This window comes from Uranotaenia lowii, chromosome 2 (assembly GCF_029784155.1).
Source record: "Uranotaenia lowii strain MFRU-FL chromosome 2, ASM2978415v1, whole genome shotgun sequence".
In the NCBI taxonomy this organism is placed as follows: domain Eukaryota; kingdom Metazoa; phylum Arthropoda; class Insecta; order Diptera; family Culicidae; genus Uranotaenia; species Uranotaenia lowii.
This window is the reverse complement of record NC_073692.1, coordinates 225,661,713-225,683,076: the sequence shown is the minus strand read 5'-3', so window position 1 is coordinate 225,683,076 and position 21,364 is coordinate 225,661,713. Positions and strand designations below refer to the sequence as shown.

At 33.8% G+C, this 21,364-nt stretch overlaps 1 protein-coding gene across 1 annotated transcript in view; it reads right to left on the bottom strand.

Annotated features, from left to right (window-relative positions):
• Positions 1 to 21,053, bottom strand: part of LOC129746259 (sodium/potassium-transporting ATPase subunit beta-1-like) — a 30,263-nt gene extending 9,210 nt beyond the window's left edge. Inside the window, exons 1-4 of the mRNA XM_055739839.1 lie at positions 20,136 to 21,053; positions 2,029 to 2,286; positions 1,787 to 1,968; positions 1,450 to 1,720 (exon numbers count right to left, since the gene is read on the bottom strand). Coding sequence (XP_055595814.1) covers positions 1,450 to 1,720; positions 1,787 to 1,968; positions 2,029 to 2,286; positions 20,136 to 20,277 — 853 coding nt within the window. The 5' untranslated portion in view covers positions 20,278 to 21,053. The remainder of the gene's footprint in view (positions 1 to 1,449; positions 1,721 to 1,786; positions 1,969 to 2,028; positions 2,287 to 20,135) is intronic.
• Positions 21,054 to 21,364: the final 311 nt, after the last annotated feature.

Sequence of the window (21,364 nt, the reverse complement as noted above, 5' to 3'; positions counted from 1 at the left end):
TTTTTGATTTTTTTACTTTGGGGAGATTTTAGAGGGTAAAAATGGCGGATTTTTTCGTGAAAAATCGTAGTTTTTACTTCAAACAGCCACAAAAATTTCATAAAAATATTTTTAAGTTAAATAAAAACGTTGGGGTCCAGAAAAACATCTATTAAAAATATTTTGCTCTGATTTTTTCACTTCAGATGATTCTGTGCTGAGATACAGTGTCCACCGCAAATCCTGTTTTCTAAAAAGCATCCTCGAAAATGCTCCGTCACCGGCTCATTTTTCAATATTTTTCTACGAAAAAATTACTAAATGCCCTTTTAACAATGCTTTGTATAATGCAAAAAATTTGAATACATTTGTTTGAACGACAGCTCTAGAAAAAAATCGTGAAAATGTTGTTTTTTTATACCCGTTAGACCCTACCCCCCCCCCCCCCCCCCCCTAAAATCCTCACTCAAAATTAAAAATTCTGGTATGAGCTTCGACTTCCGTGATGACGCTTAACCGTAGTAATCGATCATGTGCTTCACCCCAACACATGATTCGAGCTTTGCGGACATTTTTAACAGTGTTTGCATACTTCTTCACCACTCACGCATATATTTTTTATTGCATAGCCAACGGTTGTGCCAGTTATCGATTTGATAAATATGGATTTTGAAGAAAATTGTGTAGAATATATTTTTTCTTTTTCTCTTGCGTCGTTAATATCTGCGTTAATTTTAAATTAAAAAAAAAGAAGAAAGTATCCCATTTCTAAATGAACTTGGCTTTAAGACTATGCTCTTAAAAGATTTTCAAGCTTTGTCAATGATGTTTTATATAAACCAAAAAAGCTTTCAAAACCAGATCATCATTCTGTGCACTTGTAGATATTTTGTCTCAAATCTGGCTATAGTTTGGTTTTAATAATTCTTCAATGTCGTATAATAAACTTTCATTGATGGGCATTTCACGTACTCGTTGTCATTTTAATTCTTAGTTGTTTCTTGGTTTGTGAAAATGTGAATTTTAAAATGATTACACCGCCCCCCAAATTTAAAAGATGAGCTCATCGCTCCCCTAGGAGCTCTCATCGCCCCCAGAGGGCGGCAGGGACCACTTTGAAAACCACTGTCCAAAAATGACTCCTGCTTATAGAGGTTTAAAATTTTCCCTTATATAGTTTTTTGTCTAAGAAAATCATTGGACCAAGCATTTTCTCTCGCTTCTAGAAGTTTCTCGTTTATCTAGGTTCGACTGTTTCGATTTTCTTTAATTATAAGCTAAACGTTTATCCAAAAATGTCGCAAGACACGATTCAGAGCTACTGATAACCGTTAAAAAATCCTTAAAAAAAGAACTACCACCTGGAAGTTTTTTTCCTTATTCGAAATCATTTCTTTGGCATCGGTTCTCGAAAGTTTTGTACAACCACCATCTAGGTCTTATAAAATTGTCACATCATCGGATACCAACCTGTGGGACGAGCAAACTGCACCGCAACGATAGGACTCAGATATCCTGGCTGATTGAGGAAGGGATAGTAATATCCGGCAATCCCTCGGCCCGGGTAGTACTCAACGGGACCGATGGCTTCATTATCCATGGGATTCACTCCGTTACAGGACACCCAAATCTGATTCCGCTCCACCTTTGGCAGCGAGTTGATGTGCTGAACCAGATCCTGTGGCATATCGTCCGGCAAATCTTCCACATCGTCGTAGAACTCCGGCAACCAATTGTAAATCTGTATGATAGAAAGGAATTGATAATTTAAATTTTCTGATAATATTATAAATTTTTTAAACATTACCCTATTCAACTTGATGAAAATGCAGGGAGCCGATTTGTTGAAACCGTATCCATGATTAGCAGTGCAAGGTCCCATTTGGGACACATCGACAGCACAGACATTTCCAGCCGATGGAGGACTGTTAAAGTCACAGATTACCTGATTTTTGCCACCAGTTACCAGTAGCGATTGGTTCTTATATGCTGTAAATAATGAAATCTTTAAAAATTAGGCTTCATTCATCGGTTTTCAATCCAACTCACGCTGCAGGAAATCCTCGACTCGTCCTACCCAGTATTTGACTTCGGTTTTGTTCTTAGCCCGGTAGTGAATCATGCCACCCTGTTCCGGATCTTCCGGCATCGGTCGGAACCCAACGCCGGGATTGGTTCCGATGAGAGATTGTTCCAGCTGATACTTGGGATACTGGTCACTCAGCGTTGATAGAAGTCCCTCGAAGCAAACGGCAGTTAGGGCACCCAGGACGAAGTAGAAAATCACGTAGAAAATGAGAAGTTTCACTGTTGATACGAGAAAAAATGATTCGAGCAAAAAAAGGTTTCGATTATTCAATGGTCTGTTTTATTACCCATTATCTCGATGCATCAATAAGACCTCGCTTTTGCTATTGATTTTTAATGATCGGTCAATCAAAATCAACGTCGTGATAATACCGTGGAACAATCATGCTGTTTTTTGCTTTACGAAGACCTTCGTTGTCACTTTGATGAATTTTTTCTAGCATGCCACCAATTGGTTTGCAAGTACATTGACATTTCTATTTTTGACTTATGAACTTAGCGACTGATTCAACAGTTGTATCTCGGGTTCTTTAATATTAGAATTGTTTTGGCTCAGCTTTTTTTTAAAGGTATAGATTTAGGATAAAGTCCAGCATCCATCATTCTGATTCATTTCGAGCTCTACGATGATTTAAGAGTGAAACTATGAACTCTTAATCTGGTCTAGGATTTTGATATTTTTAAGACGTTTACCTTGACGTTGATATTTCAAGGCTTTATATGATTGATATTTTTTAGACGTCGAAAATATAAACCTTTAAATTTTGAAAACGATAAACGAATAATTTTAAAATTCTCGTCTTGCGTGTGATTAGATTTATCGGCTCAGATTATTTTTGCATCGTACAAATTAAAATTTCAACAGCTGAATTTCTGAAAAAAATTCATTTCAAAATTATTCTGAACAATTTTTTCTATCCTTAAAAGCATTCTCAAAAAACATCAGAATTTAGCCCTCTATTTTTACACTTTTAAGGCCTAATTCAGAAGTGTTTCAAACTTTTTAAACCAACCCCCCTCCGTCCCATGAAGGTCCAAAGATGCCAAGTGAATTTTTTTTATTAAACGTAAAATTTGAAATTTCTAATCAAATTTTGATGAACTACTGAAATGATTCAAAAGTAACAATAGTGTAACAATTTTGACTCTTAAACCTCGAAATTTTATTCCAAGACCACAATACTTCAACAGTTGATCAAAAAATTCTCACTTGTTGATAGGAATTGAGTCCCAAATATGGAATCCCAATAAAGTTAGACTCTGCTTACCAGATTGTACGGATTTTGACCAGATTTTCTCACTCTATTTGTAAAATCACACGAAAATTTCAATTGAGTCCTTAGAACTATATATCTTGTGTTCAAATCATTTTTTTAAACAAATTTGATCAAAAAAATCATAAACGATTTTTTGCGAGCCTGATGTTTCTAATGATTTTGAATCGCCTGATGTGTTTCGAAAAAATTAAAAACAGTATTCCGTGTGTTTTTCTTCTTTATTTTAATGGAATAATTCCGAAATTCGCCTGTATATTGGACGGATTTTAAAGAAAAACTTGAAAGAATATGCCCTTATTTCGCAAGGTTTTGGGATAAAATTGCCTGGATTTGCCCAGCCCAGATACTTGCGGAAAAATATATAGTAAGTATCGAGTTTGTTCTTGATTTTCAGTTTGGATCATCATTGGTATAGAATCTTGATTCCAACATTAGTGTAGCATTTCAATCTAAAATGTGATGAATTTTCCATATTCAAAACTCTGAATTTCGGAATATGAAAAAAATAATTGAAATTCATACCATTTTTAAGATTTGGATCTGAAATTTTTATCCTAAATTTATGTGCATAGTTGAAATATAAGAAAGTTTCATGAGTCCAGAATTGAGAAATCTGTAAAAATTTCGTCATTCACAATTCTATTAAAATTTTTCAAGTTCAATCACGAATAAATAATTGAAAAAAATCATAATGAAAACCATAAATTCTAATTCAAATAAAAGATTTCTGGTCAAGGGTTCTGATACAAATTTCGGTCTCAAATTCATTGGATTTCTTATCCGGAATTTAGATTCAGGTTTTGAATTTGGGTTCAAAATGCAGAATTCAAACTAGGAACTAAAATTCAAGGTTTGTATTCAGATTAAGTTCAAATTTTAGTTTTATGATTAATATTATAATATCGATGTTAAAATTTCATCAGAGATTCAAATTGCAGGAGATCTCAGTTTCATAACTTTGATTCTTGATTAAAAATTAAAATTTTAAATTCATCAAAGTCAGATAAGAAAAACAAACCTGGTGAAAATCACATGTAAACAATAAGATCTGCATTTATTTCAAAGAATTTGTTTTTTGAAAATATAGATTTTAATGGTATTGATTTTCTTTTTTGAAATCGGCACTGCAGTCCATTTTCGAAAAGATGATCGTTTTATTTCATCCAACGTTTCGAGACTAGGTTGGTCTCATCCTCAGGGAAAACTACAAAGTTGTTTATATTTTTTTGAGATAATGGATTTGAGCATAATCTGTTTTGTCCTACTTACAGATTTTAATTATGAAAACTTTAATTACAGGATTTAAAATATGAAATATAAAATATTGAATGATAATTTTTGAACTTGTTTTTTATCTTTATGTAAAAACTCAGCTGGAATTTTATCTACAAAATTTACATACATTGCCGATTCTTCAAAATCAAAGGTTCTAACTAAGTCTTAAATTTTAAACCAGTTTGCAAGAGTAGTAAATATTTGATTCGTGAACCTTATTTTTTACTTTTATTTCTGAATACTAGATACATTTTCACCCAATGCTTAAAATGGTTATGTTTATGGTTCAGAAGAATTAGCTTGTTAAGATAAGTTAGTTAAAAAAAATCTGGATGAAGGTTCAAAATCCTTTTTTTGTTTCGATTCTCGATGCAGTTGGCGCACCAGTTATTGAAAAACCTATCTGGAACAACTGTGATCGATGTTTACTCTTTGGCTCGAACTCACGGATTTCAGCTCAGGAGGCAACTTTAGAAGAATTTACCAAGCTTCATGAACAATATTGGCTACTCCTTGGACTTATTTTCAAAAATAAATAACTTTTAATGCAAAATAACTTTAACCTGAATAATTTGTGCTTAGTACATATTAGACTAGTTCACTTTTCGGCTTTTTTCGCTAATCACAACGCCACTTACAGGGTTTGATCGTCATTCATTTTCAAGTACTCTGGCAAAATTTGAGCTCATTTGAGTAAGTTTCCAGCGTGCGCTTGGAGTTTTATTGAAAAAAGTCAATTTTTCTGGAAAATTTTCGTAGATGTGTTCTAATAAGCTGTTATTAATATGAAATGATAGTTTTATAGTGCACAATGATTGGTATGACAAGCATCTGTATAGACCTGTTTTAGATAATTGACTAAATCAAACCGAAAAAAATTTAAAATTCATAAACTATCAACTTGTACAGAAAATTTACTTACAAGTTGAGAGCTTAAAATCAGCAGTAAATTGAAAAAAAATATTTTCGATATAAAATTTCCATAAAAATATAGCCTTATTTATAACCTGTAATTTGATGTATTATACTTAATTATTGCAACAGTGCAAGTAAAGTTGCCAAATAAAGTGAACAAATCCGGGCAAAATCTGGGCATTTTTCAATAAAATCCGGGAAACCGGGCCGGGCTTAACTGTTCCCATATTTTGTATTAAATATCCGGACAAACCCGGACAAAACCGGGCAATCTGGCAACCTTACAATAGTGTTTATGCACAAGCTGTATTTCTTGTTTTGCTTATTTGAAAAATGATCTTCTATATGGTCGCGATTCGACCAGACCGAACTGAACGCCATAAACTTGATTTCGAGAAAATCGAGTTCGAAGTTCACAGCCCTACCAATTGATACCATTTCATCAGATATCTTATTTAATCATTTTACCATCACATTTAGACTCTTATAAAGCCATCGAGGTTATACTGGTCGATTTCTGATTACACATCAAGCAGAAAACTGAACTTTAATAGCATTATGTTTGCACCCAGTTCACTCTGGTCGAACAAAAATGTTTAAAAAATTGTCATGCACTATCATTTGACTGGGCAATTTGTTCTAAACGTAGGAGCCTACTTATAGGCGGTTTACAAGCAGCACCCAACGAGTATGGCTGATGCTTGAAAAATGTTTTTTTTCGTTGAGCCAGAGTGAACCGAGCCATACAAATTTTGCACTTTTGAAAAGCGGAATATGTGTGATTTTAACTTACCGTTTGCGTTCTGAACGACAGTAAGCAATAAAATGAAGCATCTTTTATCGTTTAATGTCAAAAATCTTAACATTCCCTTAAGTAAATTGGAAAACAAAATTTAAGGGATTCGGTTCAGTTTGGCTGAACGAGATTTTAATAAATGTTAACAATCCGCAACATGAAATTTTTAGCTACGGGAACGTTTCTTACCATTTAATTTACTAGATATTAGTTCCTGACAAACCGAAGAACTGTTTTGAAAAGAAAAAAAACCAACACACATAAGCTTATTTCGCACAAAATCAGTTTCATGACCAAAACATGCTTTTCATCTTCACCTCAAAGCTGGCTCTCAGTTCACTTTGGCGCAACGCATTTTTGCCATTTCTACTGTCTGCAACATTGAAATTTTCTAATAAAATCAGTAAAAATAGTAAAAACGTTCTGATTTTCATTGGATAGGTAGTTTATCATGTTTCGCATCCGTTGCAATAGATAACTCAATTTTTTTCAAATTGGCGTTCAGTTCGGTCTGGTCGAATTGCGACCATATAAAGAACCTTTTTCCATGCCTGGTAACTCTGTTTCAATAATAGTGTCCTACCCAGGATTTCTCGGATTTCTGGAATTTAAAATCCCGGGAATATCCCGGGAATCACGAAGCCAATCAAAGGTGCTAAATGACTAAAATTTTACACGATCTAAATTGGAAAAATGGATTAGACTGAGCAAGGAAAATGAAAGTTCTACATTGATATATGGCTTAAACTTAAACTTTTTTCTTTAAACTGGTTAATACATTGAATTTGTTTAAAAATAAATTAAGTTCGTCGACCTACTTAGTGTAAAAGTGAAGACGACAAATAATCTATAAAAGCGCACGTTACGCAACGTTACGAAAAGAATCTAAATATTCTATTTTGAAACGCTCATCATTTAGAACTTCCGTTTCGCAAACTGTTGTTAGTAGCAAAATCATCGGCAAATAAATGACATATTTTGAAACAAAAGATAGCTCTAGAGAAATAGAGAAATTTATGAAATTTGAAGAACAACCTGAAATCTAGCTAACCTATCAACAGTAAAAAATTTTCCTCAATCATTCCAATTTTTGCAGCAAGTATCGATCAAGTTTGGCGGTTAAAGTACTTTTATAGTTAGGGGAGAATGAGGATACTTGATCCCCGGGGGTACTTGATTCCTTAGCTATATCTCGAAACTGGAATGTCTTACAAAGATCAAATGTTCTAGAAAAATGTGCCAAAATGAGCAAAATAACAATGTTTTTAGTTTAAATTTTTTTAACAAAATAATTGTTTGAGTAATTGAACTTTGTTTGAAAAATTTCACAAAATGTAACCTGAAGATCTTTTTTTCATAACTTTAAAATGTTCCTTACATGGAAAAATTATGAAAAAAATATTTGTTCCAATGTATCAATCGTTCGAGCGTAAAATGAACTTCATAATGCCATATTTTCAAAGCAATGGAAAACTCTCAACTTTTTTCAGGAAAAGTTTTCTAAAATGTTGATTATGGGTACAATTGATCCCCCCTTCCAAACGGCATATTCTTCTTCTGAATTGATCGTTATGATTGCTGATTACGAAATTACTAATATTTATTCAAAAACTAATATTTATCAAACAATTATCTGAAGAAAAGAGCAAAAATAATTAATTTTCTCTTAATTATAAAAAATAGCGCCTTTAAGTATGCAATGTTATAAGCGTTGAGACAAAGTTATAGAATTTTCTTCTTATGTCTGCTATAAATTGTGGAATGAGAACAAACATGACCAAAATAGTCAATTAACAATCTATCTTGGGGTTTTGTTTGATTTTTATACGAGGATTAGGGCTTCCTGAATAAAAGATCAAGTCTAATTCAATAGGGGATCAAGTCTCCCCTAACTTCAGAAAAATCGAAATTTTTTTACTCCCACGAAAATGCTTCTAGTTCATCAACGGGCTCAAGTATCGCTCTAATCTTTGGAGCATAGAAACTTGAAGTTACAAGCTGTCAGAAAATGTCAAAGACGACGAGTTGCTAAATTTTTCCAAAAAGATATGATGAAAATAAGAAAAGGGGATCAAGTATCCCCACTCTCCCCTACTTATTTAATTTTTGAGGCATTAATAATGTTTGAAATTTTTTTCAAAACTAACTATTATCTAAAAATAAAAAAAGACCATATAGATAAGGATTCGTATGCAGCAGAGTGTTACAATCTACGATTTCTATTTTTCTCGAGATCCCGAGAATTCCCTGGAAAAGGACCAGCAAATCACCCATAGAAGAGGTTGCAAAAATCCAATGCCTATTTCGCAAATCTCTGTGCCGAAAATGTGCTGAAATGTGCACTGTGCCGAAGACGGTATGTTTGAAAAAGCACTATTGGCACAAGGACTCGAGCTCCCAACCAAAATTATGCATGACCACTATAATCAAGTGGAACAAGAAAAACATTTTATGGGATTTTTTTCTTATTACAGTTCAAGAGAAAGATGTTTGGTGTCTTGAACAAAGTTCCATGAATTATAATGTTTTGCAATATTGTAGAATAATTTAGGCCTCTATCTTGTCACAGTTAGGTAATAATTTTCGTATCTCAGAAATATTATTAACACTCCTAAATTGTTTATCAGTCAAAATTACCGCCTTCAGCTATTGTAAAAGAATGTGTTCGGCGATTAATACGTGCAACTTAAGGGGAAGGTGCTAATAATGCTGTCTAGGGACCGTCAACAGTTTTTAAAATTTCTCCGGTCATTACCAAATAAAGAAAAAAATGTTTCCCGCTAAATTTTATTTCTGGACCACTGTGAAATGGTATTTTCATTGTTGGCAATCTGTTAATATTCACCAATTTGAAATCATACAAAAAATTGCTCTAAATTACATCAGTTAACATCAAGTGAAATTGTTCGTGTTTTTTTTGTATAAACACAGGTTTCCACACGCAAAATAATTGCAAAATATTTTTCGATTACAGGATTTTGGAAACCAAAGTGAACTAGGCCGCAAGAGCAAACGGAATTCAAATGTTCATATTTCCGTCACCCAATATGGGCAGTAGAAACAAGTGCAGTGATAGTGGTTGCGTTTTGTATCGAAATCAAAGAATAGTGAAAATAAATTAAATTTAATTATATTTTCATTGTTTTCATTTCAACCAAATAAAAAAAAACAATAATTATAATTGTTTAAGAACTATTACCTATCTATAGTTATTTATTGAATTTTACTAAAACCAATGGTGTCAAAATGTCATACGAATTTATGGTTGTGTAAGATACCCCTTGAAAATTGGCTTGGATCTTCTTTACAAGGCAAGGAGAAATTCATATTTTTTCCTTTTTATCACATTTGAATTAAAAAAAATGTAATATCGTCAACTGGGGCAACATGCAACATTTTTCAACTTCAATGGCTTCTAAAATCTTAATGCCTACAGATAATCATTCCTCTTGTACATCAAAAGTTTTAAGGTTGATGGGACACCAAATCGACTTAGTCAGAAAAATTAATGGTTTTACCAGTTATTTTTAAATTTTCAAAAACGTGCGATTTTCACCCTACTAAGAAAAAGGGGTATGTTGCAACAGACTCTGTAATTAATGAAAAATCAAATGAAAACGTTTGAAAATTAAAAGTTTGTTATGCATTTGTGATGTCATAACGCATAAAGTACCAATTACAGTAGTTTTTGGTTTTGTTGGAATTAAATTTTACATTTTTTCTATCAAAAATGATTTTAAGAATAAAGTGTTAATCTGCGGCATACATTTAGGGGTAAAAATACTACAAAATATTCTATTATCTTGAATCATGTAAATAAATCTTAGGATGGATGAAATTTTAATGTTAACAAACGCATAATGCAAACAATCATATTCCAGCATATGGAAACGCAATTTATGAGATTTAGTTCTGATTTGCATTTTGTTGCATTTTGCCCCAGCCAGATAACTGAATTATAAAAATATTTATTTTAAAAAATTTGATGATTGTCCGAAAAATATTTATACACGAACAGTGTTTGTATTATATAATGAAAGCAATATCAAGTTTTTAGGTAATTTTATTAAGCCAATCCGTCATACGAGGTAAAGTTTTTTACAGCATCGAATATTGTAAAAATTTGTACATCTATTGCTCGATTTTTTAATTTTTTATGAGAATCAAAAACTTTAAAAATCTCTTTTACGATGTTAAAAACTATGTTATCATCAATTTGTTATCATTCAATGATAACTTTATTACAGTATACTGAAATAAAAATTGAATGAGTGTTGTGGTATACAAATGTTGCATCTAACCCTGCTTTTGCATGATGCCCCGTTTGACGGTATGCTTGAAATTTAGCAACGTTGTATAGGACGCACCCTTCGTTTTTGACCTAGGTACTTACAAACTACCAAACACGCAAGCCATAAGGCTAAACTACCGTTCCACAGCGTTTTTTCACTCATATTTTTGGATAGTTTGTTTTGATGATACCTATTTCTTAAAAGTAAAGTTATTGTTTCACCAACCAATTGGTCTACGGTAGCGCATTTTTATCTTTAGATCTCAACTTCAGATCATTCGTGGAAACACTTTCTTCGAGCGCCCACGCATCGAGCCGTAGGGTTTCCTTCTGTTTGGCAGGAAGCAACTCAAATGAGCATCTCCGGTGTGGGGAGCAACTGAATCCTAGGGAACTAGAATAGAGCGGCATCATATCAGCAGCCTCGACGAATCACGCTGGGCAATAATTAATTCGCCACTATGCAACTCAGCCGGAGCTAACTAAGAGCAGTAAATGAGCGCCATATTTCACGGCACTTGACTGACATCTGCCAGGCTGCCGGAGCAAAATTAAATAGCCTCAGAGAAGGTACCGTCACATATTCATTTTATTGACTGTTGCTAGAAGAAAGTGTGTGCATTCTCAACTGAACGAAAAACCTTTACTGGAGAGCGGAAGTTGATAACGATTAAAGCGGATATTTTTCGTTTTTCATTTGACTTTAATGTTAAATACCTTAATCTGAACTACATGCGCCTAGCATAGTAAATGAGCGTCATATAATTAGAATACTAATTTTATCAAATATTACATCGAATATGTGTATAAAAATTATACACACATGAGCAGGCATCTGTTTTCTATACATTGGAGTAATTCTTATCTTGAAATCTCCTTCAGTTTTCGAGAAATACATTTTATTATAACTGATGTCAAAATTGACGAACCCCAAACCTTGCGGGCTAAATGCGCCTATTTATGTTTAAGTCAAAATTTCTGTTCTTCCTGGCAATATTTCAGGACAGAGGCAATTTACAAACATGATGGGGGCATACAAAAACACTCTCTTATTCCACTTTCTAATCATTAGGAAACCATCACAAAAGCATAAATATGTTTAACTTTTTAAGTTTATTTGAATAAGAAACAAAAACCACCCTAGCTCGTGTTTGAGCTTCTTTACGTATAATTTTTTTAAATTCAAATATAACATCAAAAGGTATCAAAACCTTGTATGATTTTTTAATTTTTTTGAGTTGTTTAATTCATAAAATTCTTTCTTGTCTTATGTTCAAAGCGTATCACCCTCAAAATGCATTGATAAGATACGTTGTCTTATGCTGTCATTTCGTCAAACGGCCGTAGGGTCATTTAACCCGCAGCCGGAGCCACAGCCCGTGGCGTAGAGGATAGCCTTCAAGTCTTCTAAGCCAGCGGGCATGAGATCTAATTCTGGTCACGGAATACGTAATACACTTTTCGTAGGTTAGTGGTTTTAGCATTTGTAAAATGCTAGCCATCATATCCTCGAAAGATGTACGCTTAAAGTTAAGAAAAAATGAATCTTTTCGAGGAAACATCAGGTCTCATTAAGATCCTGTAAGTGTTTGTGCTCGTTGTTTTAACCCGATAGGACCATTTAGGAACAATTTTCCCTACGCTTCTGTAATTTTTTTTATATCATAAATTTGTTAATTTTGAAATTATCTTTTGAGATAATTGATATCCGCAATATTGACAGACGTAGGGGAGATGGGGGCATAATGGCCACCTTAAGGAAAACGGTTGTTTAACCATAGAAAAGAGCTATAATATGGAGGTTACATTATTGTTTCGTGTTCAGACACTTGAAAAGCCTATTCCCTAACGGGCTGAAACGTGAAAAACTAGATGAAAACGTTAAAAAAGTGGAGCCACTGTGGAGGCATAATGAGAACCCCCCTGAGGCAGTATGAGCACCATTAATCAGGGCAAGATGTGCGTTTTCTGCCGGGGAATCTAGCAGCGAATTCAATTCGATGAAGTCAGGTGAGTCGTAGATTCACCAAACAAAGCAATAACAAAATAATCTAGGTCTGTTTGTAGAATACAAAGAAACAATTCACGCACGCTCATACATTATGTGCTTTGTTCGGAGGATGATGCTACTAGCCGTATAATGTAACAATAAAAAAAATCGATCATGAATTGTAAATGGAAAAAATCACCTCGAACAGAAATCTAACGCTAGTCTTTTGATAACTTCTCCGAGACCTTACCAATAGGTTAAAATGTCGGATGAAAACAAGTCAAGGTGTGGCGCTATAAATCAGTTTTAATTCGCTGCTAGATTCTACGGCAGAAAATGCTCATTATGCCTCGATAATATGGTGCTCTATATGCCCCTAGTCAACAAATTTAAGTAAAAACGTGTTTTAAAATTGATAAAAGTGAAAAATCAAAAATTTTATGATGGTAAAAATTGAGAAACAATGTGTACATCATGTTGCTGTGCGTACATTATAGATCAAGATTATTTTAAGATCATAAGAGCTTATTTCGTGGTGCTCAAAAATTATAATATTTTCGTAACTTGAGAACCAAGCTAGTTTTTTCTTAAATATCTCTGTAAAGATGATAAGGAGATTCCTTTTTTACGAAAAATTAATACTATAGGAAATACGAAACAAACCCTCATGAAAATTTATTTAAGAAAATACGTACTTTCGTAGAAAAGAGTAGTGCTCATTATGCCCTGGGTGCTCGTTATGCCCTCATCTCCCCTATTTCGAGGTCCTCCCGACGTATTTCTTTGTTTTAATGCTTCCTGACAATGTTTTCGACTATCAAAATCATAAACTTAACAGAAATAAGTTGAAATAAAGTTAGAAATTTGTTTTTAAACTGATCTTATGTAGGAGAAAGTGGGGAATTGCGGTCCACTCTGAATATCTCAGATGTGTGTTGAGATAAAAATCTCAATCCAACTGGCATCGCCGTCGCTTTGCGTAAGCATATTTTTCTTTATACGAATCACATGCTTCTTTTTTATCAAGTTAAAAAAATTCAAAAAAAAAACTCGAATAATCAAACAAGCACCCGCTAGTTATATCGATGGGGAACCTAATATTCATAACAAAAATAAACTCAAACGTTTATGATCTTAGTTTTGTCATCCTTTCACGTGGAAAAATTATTTTTGATGAAACATCAATAAGTCACACAAACTCAAACAATTTGCATATTATAGCTTGTGGGGAATCGTGGGCCTCCTATATTTATTTTCATGTTTTCATACACACTCAGAACACTTTTCATTTGCAAAATCGCTCCAGGCCACACACTTGACCATACAGCTATTGACCCTTCTTCTCCATGAATGGTAGATCTTCAAATATAATGATTCGAGATGAACTAACTCCTTTATCATTGTAACTTCTCACTGAACTCCGAGACTCTCAAATTTGGATTGATATGAAATAAATCTTGCTTAGCAGAAATTGCGTTGAACTAAAAAAAATGATTATTCTAAACTCAAAATGTTAAAAACAGAGAAGATCTGGACCATTTTATGAACATGTGAATCTCTCCGCTAATCAATATGGCACTTTTGAATAAATATACACATTTGTAAATACATTTCAAGCAATTTTACTATGATTTTAATGCATAACTTTTTCGTTATCTTCTAAGCTTTCGCATACCCTTTTTTTTCAAAAAAAATTAATGCTATGATGACAACTTTGGTTCATTTTGTTCCTGGAAATTGTCAAACTTTTAAAGATAATGGAAAGCTTGAGAGAAACATGAGAATCAATGAAACGAAGATCATAAGCCGTAAATATCATAAATTTTTCGAAAAAGCTACAACGGATGTTCCGTTGGTGAGTCATTTTATCTTTTTTTTTCAACCATGATATTCATGGCTAACGTTCTTCCTTTCATTGAGTCTCATGTTTCCTCAATCCTTTCATTATTATAGCAAAGTATTTTTTTTTTAATTTTGAGAGCGGTGTATAATTTTTTTTTTATCAATTTGCAACAGTTTAAAAATCATGGTTAAAATATAATTAAAAAAAAATTATCAAAGATCTAATTTTGATAATGATAGCACATTTTTAACATGTATGTAGTATGTATAAAAGAATAAGTGTTTAAACAGTTGAACAGTAATAAGATTTTCAATGGTTTCGAACTTTCGTGAATGTATCATCGATAGGGGGACAATTTTATGATCTGACGGGTTTGTGACAAGCTTCCTTAAATTCTCCATAAGATTACAAAATATGTTTATTTTTGCGACTTTAAAACATATGATATTTTGCAGATTTTGAAATTTATATTTTCTGAGGTTTGATATAAGCTTTTTCCGTAAAAAAAAACTATATTTGAAATCCACATAACTAATTTTTTCAACAGATATTATAACATCAACATCAAACCACATTTAATGTCAATAGCTTTTCAAACATTTTTTTTAAGTAGTATTTTAAAGTTTTTTATTTTCATTCAAAAATTAAAAATCCTTCAATAAATTTCAACATTGAATTTTAACATTTTCGATGCCGTAAAAAACTTTACCCAGTATTACGGATTGGCTCACAAACTTTTTACTGGATTTATCATTCTATTAGAACACTGATGGTGTAAAAATATTTTTCAATCAATCACCAATTCTTTTTAAAATAATCATTTTTATAACTCAGTTACCTGCCTGAGGTAAGATGCAACAAAATGCAAATCAAAGAGAAACCTTGTAAATCTCAATTCCATATGCTCGAATATGATTGTTTTGCATCACGCATTTGTCATGCAACACTGAAATTTCATTGTTCCAAACATTTATTTTTATGATTTCAGCAAGTAGATTTTTTGTAGTATTTTTTAATCCTAAATGTATACATATATCTATGTTCAGAAAAATGGTAAAAATTAGTTTCAACAGAACCAAAAATTACTGCAATTGGTGTTTAATGCGTAATGGCTTTTATGGCATCTAAAATTTATCAAAAACTATACATATACATACATATTACATGTCAGAGACGTGGCTAAGTGAAACCGTAAATGATGAAGTTATAACTATTGATGGTTATAATTTGATTAGAAATGATCGTAACAGGCATGGAGGTGGCGTCTGCGTTTATCTTAAAAACAACCTTAAATGTAGAATACTCTCGAAATCAGATACTAATGAAGAAAATTCAACCGAATTTATCCTGATTGAATTATTTCTGTATGAGATGAAGTTAATATTTGGCCTTTACTATAATCCTCCAGAAAATGACTGTTCCGAACTACTTATAACTCATGTGGAACGATTTGCTTTGACTCATAACAGTTCTTTCTTCATTGGCGACTTTAATACAGATCTTTTAAAACAATCCGTAAGAATTGAAAAGTTCAAAGATTTTTTAAATTTCTCAAACTTTAGATGTGTTAATAACGAACCAACATTTTTCCACAATACCGGCTGTTCTTTACTCGATTTGCTTGTATCAGATTCACCTGATTCCATACATAGATTTAGCCAAATTTCATTGCCAGGTATATCGAACCACGATTTGATCTTCTCTTCTCTAAATTTTCCCAAAATTGCTTTTCAAGACGGATACTGGTTCCGTGACTATAACAACTTTGATGAAAATGCTTTGTTCGAAATTTTCGCTGGAAATAATTGGAATAGATTTCAGAGTATAGACGATCCAGATATGCTTGTTGAGTTCTTCAACAAATTTCTGCTGGATATTCATGATTCATTCTTTCCTCTAAAATTCAGAAAACATCGTAGAAATAATTGGTTCACTAACGATATAAATCATGCCATGATTAATAGAAATTTGGCATATAATAATTGGAAGCGATCAAAGTCTGTTGAAGACAAAAATAAATACAAAATACTGCGTAACAGAGTGAACTCTCTAATTATTAACGCGAAAATAATGTTTGATAAAAGACGACTTAATATAGATGTGCCACCAAAGATATTTTGGAATAATTTGAAGAAGTTTGGATTGTCAAAATCTCAATCAAATGCAACCATAGCTAATTTTTCCGCAACTGAAGTTAATAACTATTTTACCTCAAATTTCACCACCAGTTCTTCGCAACTACTACATTGTCCGAATAATAGGAATGGCTTTAAGTTTAATTTTTTTCAAAATTATGAAATTATAAATGCGGTCAATTCAATTAAATCAAGTGCGGTTGGAGTGGATGGTATTCCAATTAAACTCCTTAGAATTTTATTACCGTACATTTTACCTGCCTTGAGACATATTTTCAATTCAATTATTAAAACCTTTTTTTTTTTTTTTTTCGAGTCGATGGGTGGGGTTAGAGAAACAAGAGAGATCAATAGAGGGAAAGATCACATGCGGGATATACATGGTGTTTCGATAGAAGGTCCAGCAGTTGATCGGCAGAGCTCGATTGCTCGTGTTCGCCGGTTCCATCACGTTCACCGTGGTGGAATTGGCTAACGCGCCGTTGTACCGAAGCGAAGATTGCAGGTTCAAGTCCTGTCGGTGAGCCGTTGTATCTTTTTCGAAATTTTCATGATATTTACGGCTTATGTTCTTTCGTTCTTTGATAGTTCATGTTTCTCTAATTTCTTTCATCACATATGAAAATGTGATCATTTTCAGGTACAAAGATGTACCAAGCGATTTCATAACATCAGTATTGATATTAAAACCTCTAAGTTTCCATTTCAATGGAAAAAATCTAAAGTTATTCCTTTTCCAAAAAAGGCTAGATCTCATGAATTATCAAACCTCAGGCCAATCAGTATATTGAGCGTAACTTCAAAAATATTTGAAAAATTAACAAAACATCAAATTACCGGATACTTAAATCAAAATAATATGCTGTATGAGTTTCAATCAGGATTTCGTTCTTCTCACAGCACAGAAACTGCTCTCATGAAAGTACATAATGATATTGCGCTAACTTTGGATAAAAAAGGAATAGCTATATTATTGATGATTGATTTTGCTAAAGCTTTCGACCGTGTATCACATATAAAACTATACAAACTTATTACCAAGTATAACTTTTCTTCGACTGCTGTAAAAATGATTCAATTGTACCTTCATGGCCGATCGCAAACAGTCTTTTTAAACGATTGTTTTTCTGATTTCACTAATATTGGCTCTGGAGTTCCTCAAGGATCAATTCTTGGACCTTTATTTTTCTCACTTTTTATAAATGATCTTCCATCAGTTCTACAACACTGCTCAATCCACCTTTTTGTAGACGATGTTCAAGTATATCTTTGCGAGAAAAATGATGTTAATCCTAATGAATTCCTTACGAAAATAAATGGAGATCTTGCTAAAATAAATGAATGGTCCGATTCTAACCTCCTACCTATAAATCCCTCCAAAACAAAGGCTCTGTTCTTTGGAAGACTACTACCCTTTTCAAATTTACAACCATTAGTTCTCAACAATACGGTCATCCAGTTCGTCGATTATGCTGAAAATCTAGGAATAATTTTTGATCGGGATCTCTCCTGGAACCGTCAAGTCAATGCTCAATGCTGTAAAATTTATGGTTCGATAAAAAGGTTAAATTTAACAACCCATCATTTGGACGCACAAACAAAACTAAAACTTTTCAAGACTTACGTATACCCTCTATTTTTATATGGTGATTTTCTGTATTCGAATGCCTCTGAAAGATCCTTGAACAAAATACGCATAGCCCTCAATTCCTGTGTACGATACGTTTTCAAACTATCTCGATTTTCTCGAGTGTCACACCTACAAAAATTGCTCATCGGTTGTTCATTTGAAAGTTTTTATAAATATCGCTCTTGTGTAGTAATGCATAGAATCTTGAAAACTGGTAAACCTAATTATTTGAAAACTTTGCTCACGCCACTAAGAAACTCAAGAACCAGGCATATCTTGATCCCTTCGCATAGTTCGTCTTACTATGGTAGAACATTTTTCGTCAGAGGTATTGTCAATTGGAATAATCTTCCCAACAATTAGAAAACAATTAATAATAAATCAGAGTTTAAGAAGAGGTTGCTTGAAGAATTCATGGAGTAAAACGACATAGGAAGAAAATTGATACTAGAACATATTGACGGAACGATTAGTTGTTAAGAAGAAGAAATTTAAGTTAAATATGTACCCGCAAATTGTAACAAATTAAAAGATTGAAATCTTACGTTGCAAGAATAAACAAATCTACAATCTACAATCTATACGTTTTCATTAGATTTTTCGTTAAAATCAAAGAACAATGATGCAAATTACCCCTTTTTCTAAATATAGTGAAAATCGTATGTTTTTAAAAAATTAAAAATAACTGAACAAAGCCATAATTTTTCTGATCACGTCAGTTTGATGACCCACTAACCTTAAAACTTTTGATGCATAACGGGTATGGTTATCTGTGGACGTGAGTTTCTTAGAAGCCATTGAAATTGAAAAGTGTTGCATGTTTTCCCAGTTGACGATATTTGTCAAAGAAATTTGTGCTGTTTCCATCACAGAAAACCATTCCAAAATTTCAAGGTAAAATCACAGACAGTCAGAATTTCATTTTGCAAAAACACAGTTTTTTTCTTCGGCAACCTGGAATTTAAAGTTGGTTTCTGAAGACCACAATAAACATTACCAAATTTTTCAAAAAGTATCTGATAGCAGACATGTGGTCGATTTCAAAATGGTATAGTCATCCAAATTGCTTTTAAAACAAGTTATGTTTTGGTTCTTCGAGTTTGCAAACTAGTTTACAAGTGTATTTTCAAAGCTGTGAACTTGTTTGTAGTTGTTAAATTCATCACAACTATGCAGAAAACTTCTTGAAAGTTGCTCCAATAATGACACGTCTTCCTGAATTAGGCTTCATTCGGTCCAACTGTGAAAATTCAAAACTTTTGTTCCAATTTCTCTCTCTCTCATAATCATCTTATTTAAATATAATGTTAGATATGGTTATTTGGAATCATAAGAAGTATCTATAATTATATTTATTCATAATTTTCATGATTTGTGAGGGAAATATTGGAAAAAAGCTGGAAGGTGATCCAAAATATGTACCCGATCCAAAACAGTTCCGTTACCATATTATCAGCATATAAGCATGTTTTTGTTATGAACTTTGGATTTCTCACTGATACAATTTTCGGGTGCTTGTCTTATTATGTAAGTAATTTTTTTAGCTAGTTTAATAAAATAAGCTTATGATGCATACATATTTCAACAGCATATAAAAAATATATGCTTACGCAAAGCGACGATGATTACAGTTGGATTGAGATTTTTATTTCAACACTAAGCTAAGCTGAGATAATAAGAGTGGCCCACGTACTCCAATCTCCCCTACATTTATCAGTTCTCTGGTTCATTAAATGTTTCTGAATCGGATTCCTAGCCCCTTGATTTTCGTTTCATGTCTGATATACGAAGCTCAACAAGTCCGGATTAATCCGGAAATCTGTTTTCAGCTCAAGAAGTCTTCATTAAATGCACGCAAAAGCCAAGGTCTCGAGGATTAAAAACAGAACAGCTGAACTGGACTGATGCTGACTTACTCCAACCCAACCGGGTTCGTCCCATAATCGTGTTGTTCTCCTTGTCGTACAGGAACTGGCCAAAGGTTTTTTTGACCGGCTTCATCGGGAACTCGTAGGTCGTCTCGAATCGGCCATCCTTGGTAACGGATTTTTCCGGCATTTTGGTATGGTTATCTTTCTGCCCTAGGAAAAGTACTGCTGACTGTTGCTTTTTTTTATTGCTCCCGGGTACTATCAGCTCACAAAATTTGTTCACACTTCTTCCCGAGATGTGCGGCTATCAGACTCTCGGTTAAGATAGCGCACTAATTGCACTTTGAGGTTAACTTTAATTGAATAAACACTGAGCGTCCACAAGCTGATCCACTAAGCACGCTGTCACAGACTCGGAGGGGGTGAATCACACTAAACGCCCGACGAGAAACCCCGAGAGCGCCAAACGACCCGCTATTTCTGGCAACAGCTGGAAGCGAACTACGGATACGGTGCCAGCATTTGGTTCGGAAAAGCAACACGAAGGAAAACTCATACAGTTCTTCGCGTTGCCGTTATCAGTTAATCCAAAAGATATCACTGCACCAACCGGAGCTTAATTTGTTTGACAAAAAAGCTGTAATCTGACTAGGGTACGATTTTTTCTCGCGCGATTGGGAACACCTTTTTGGAGAATCGGTGGCGTCTCGATGCGTAAGTACTAGTTGGTGCGCCAGGCGTTGTTGCTGCTAGATGCCGGAGATCCTATCCGATGGATCGATGGCTATCGATTGCGTTTCCGATGAGGCGGGTGGACCGATTTTGTTATCGCTCACTAACTCAGTACGAGGGCATTGGCGGCTCGCGTGCTGACCATGGAAGAGGCCGAACAGAAATGGATGGGATGAAACCTTCGCCGGGGGATGATTTTCTCCGTTCCATCCACCGAATGACTGACTGAAAGACTGACTTGCAATCCAACAAACGAGGCTCTGCTCTGATGATGATAATACCTACAAACGACACTCATCGTCGTCGTCGTCGTCGGATATCAGAGATGAAGTCGGTTTTAGCCGGTTTGCTGATTCTGGTCGGCAGTTGATGCGTTTCTGCCCGACCGAATCGACCGATGTAATTAACGCTGTACGATTCGTGCGAACACTGCCGATTCGGAAAGGTGTGGGGGGATTTACAACGCTTTTCACAACAGAAGAACCACCAGTTGACTATGAACGGCTTGTTTTGTTTTGAATGCCACACGGAATAAAGCAAAG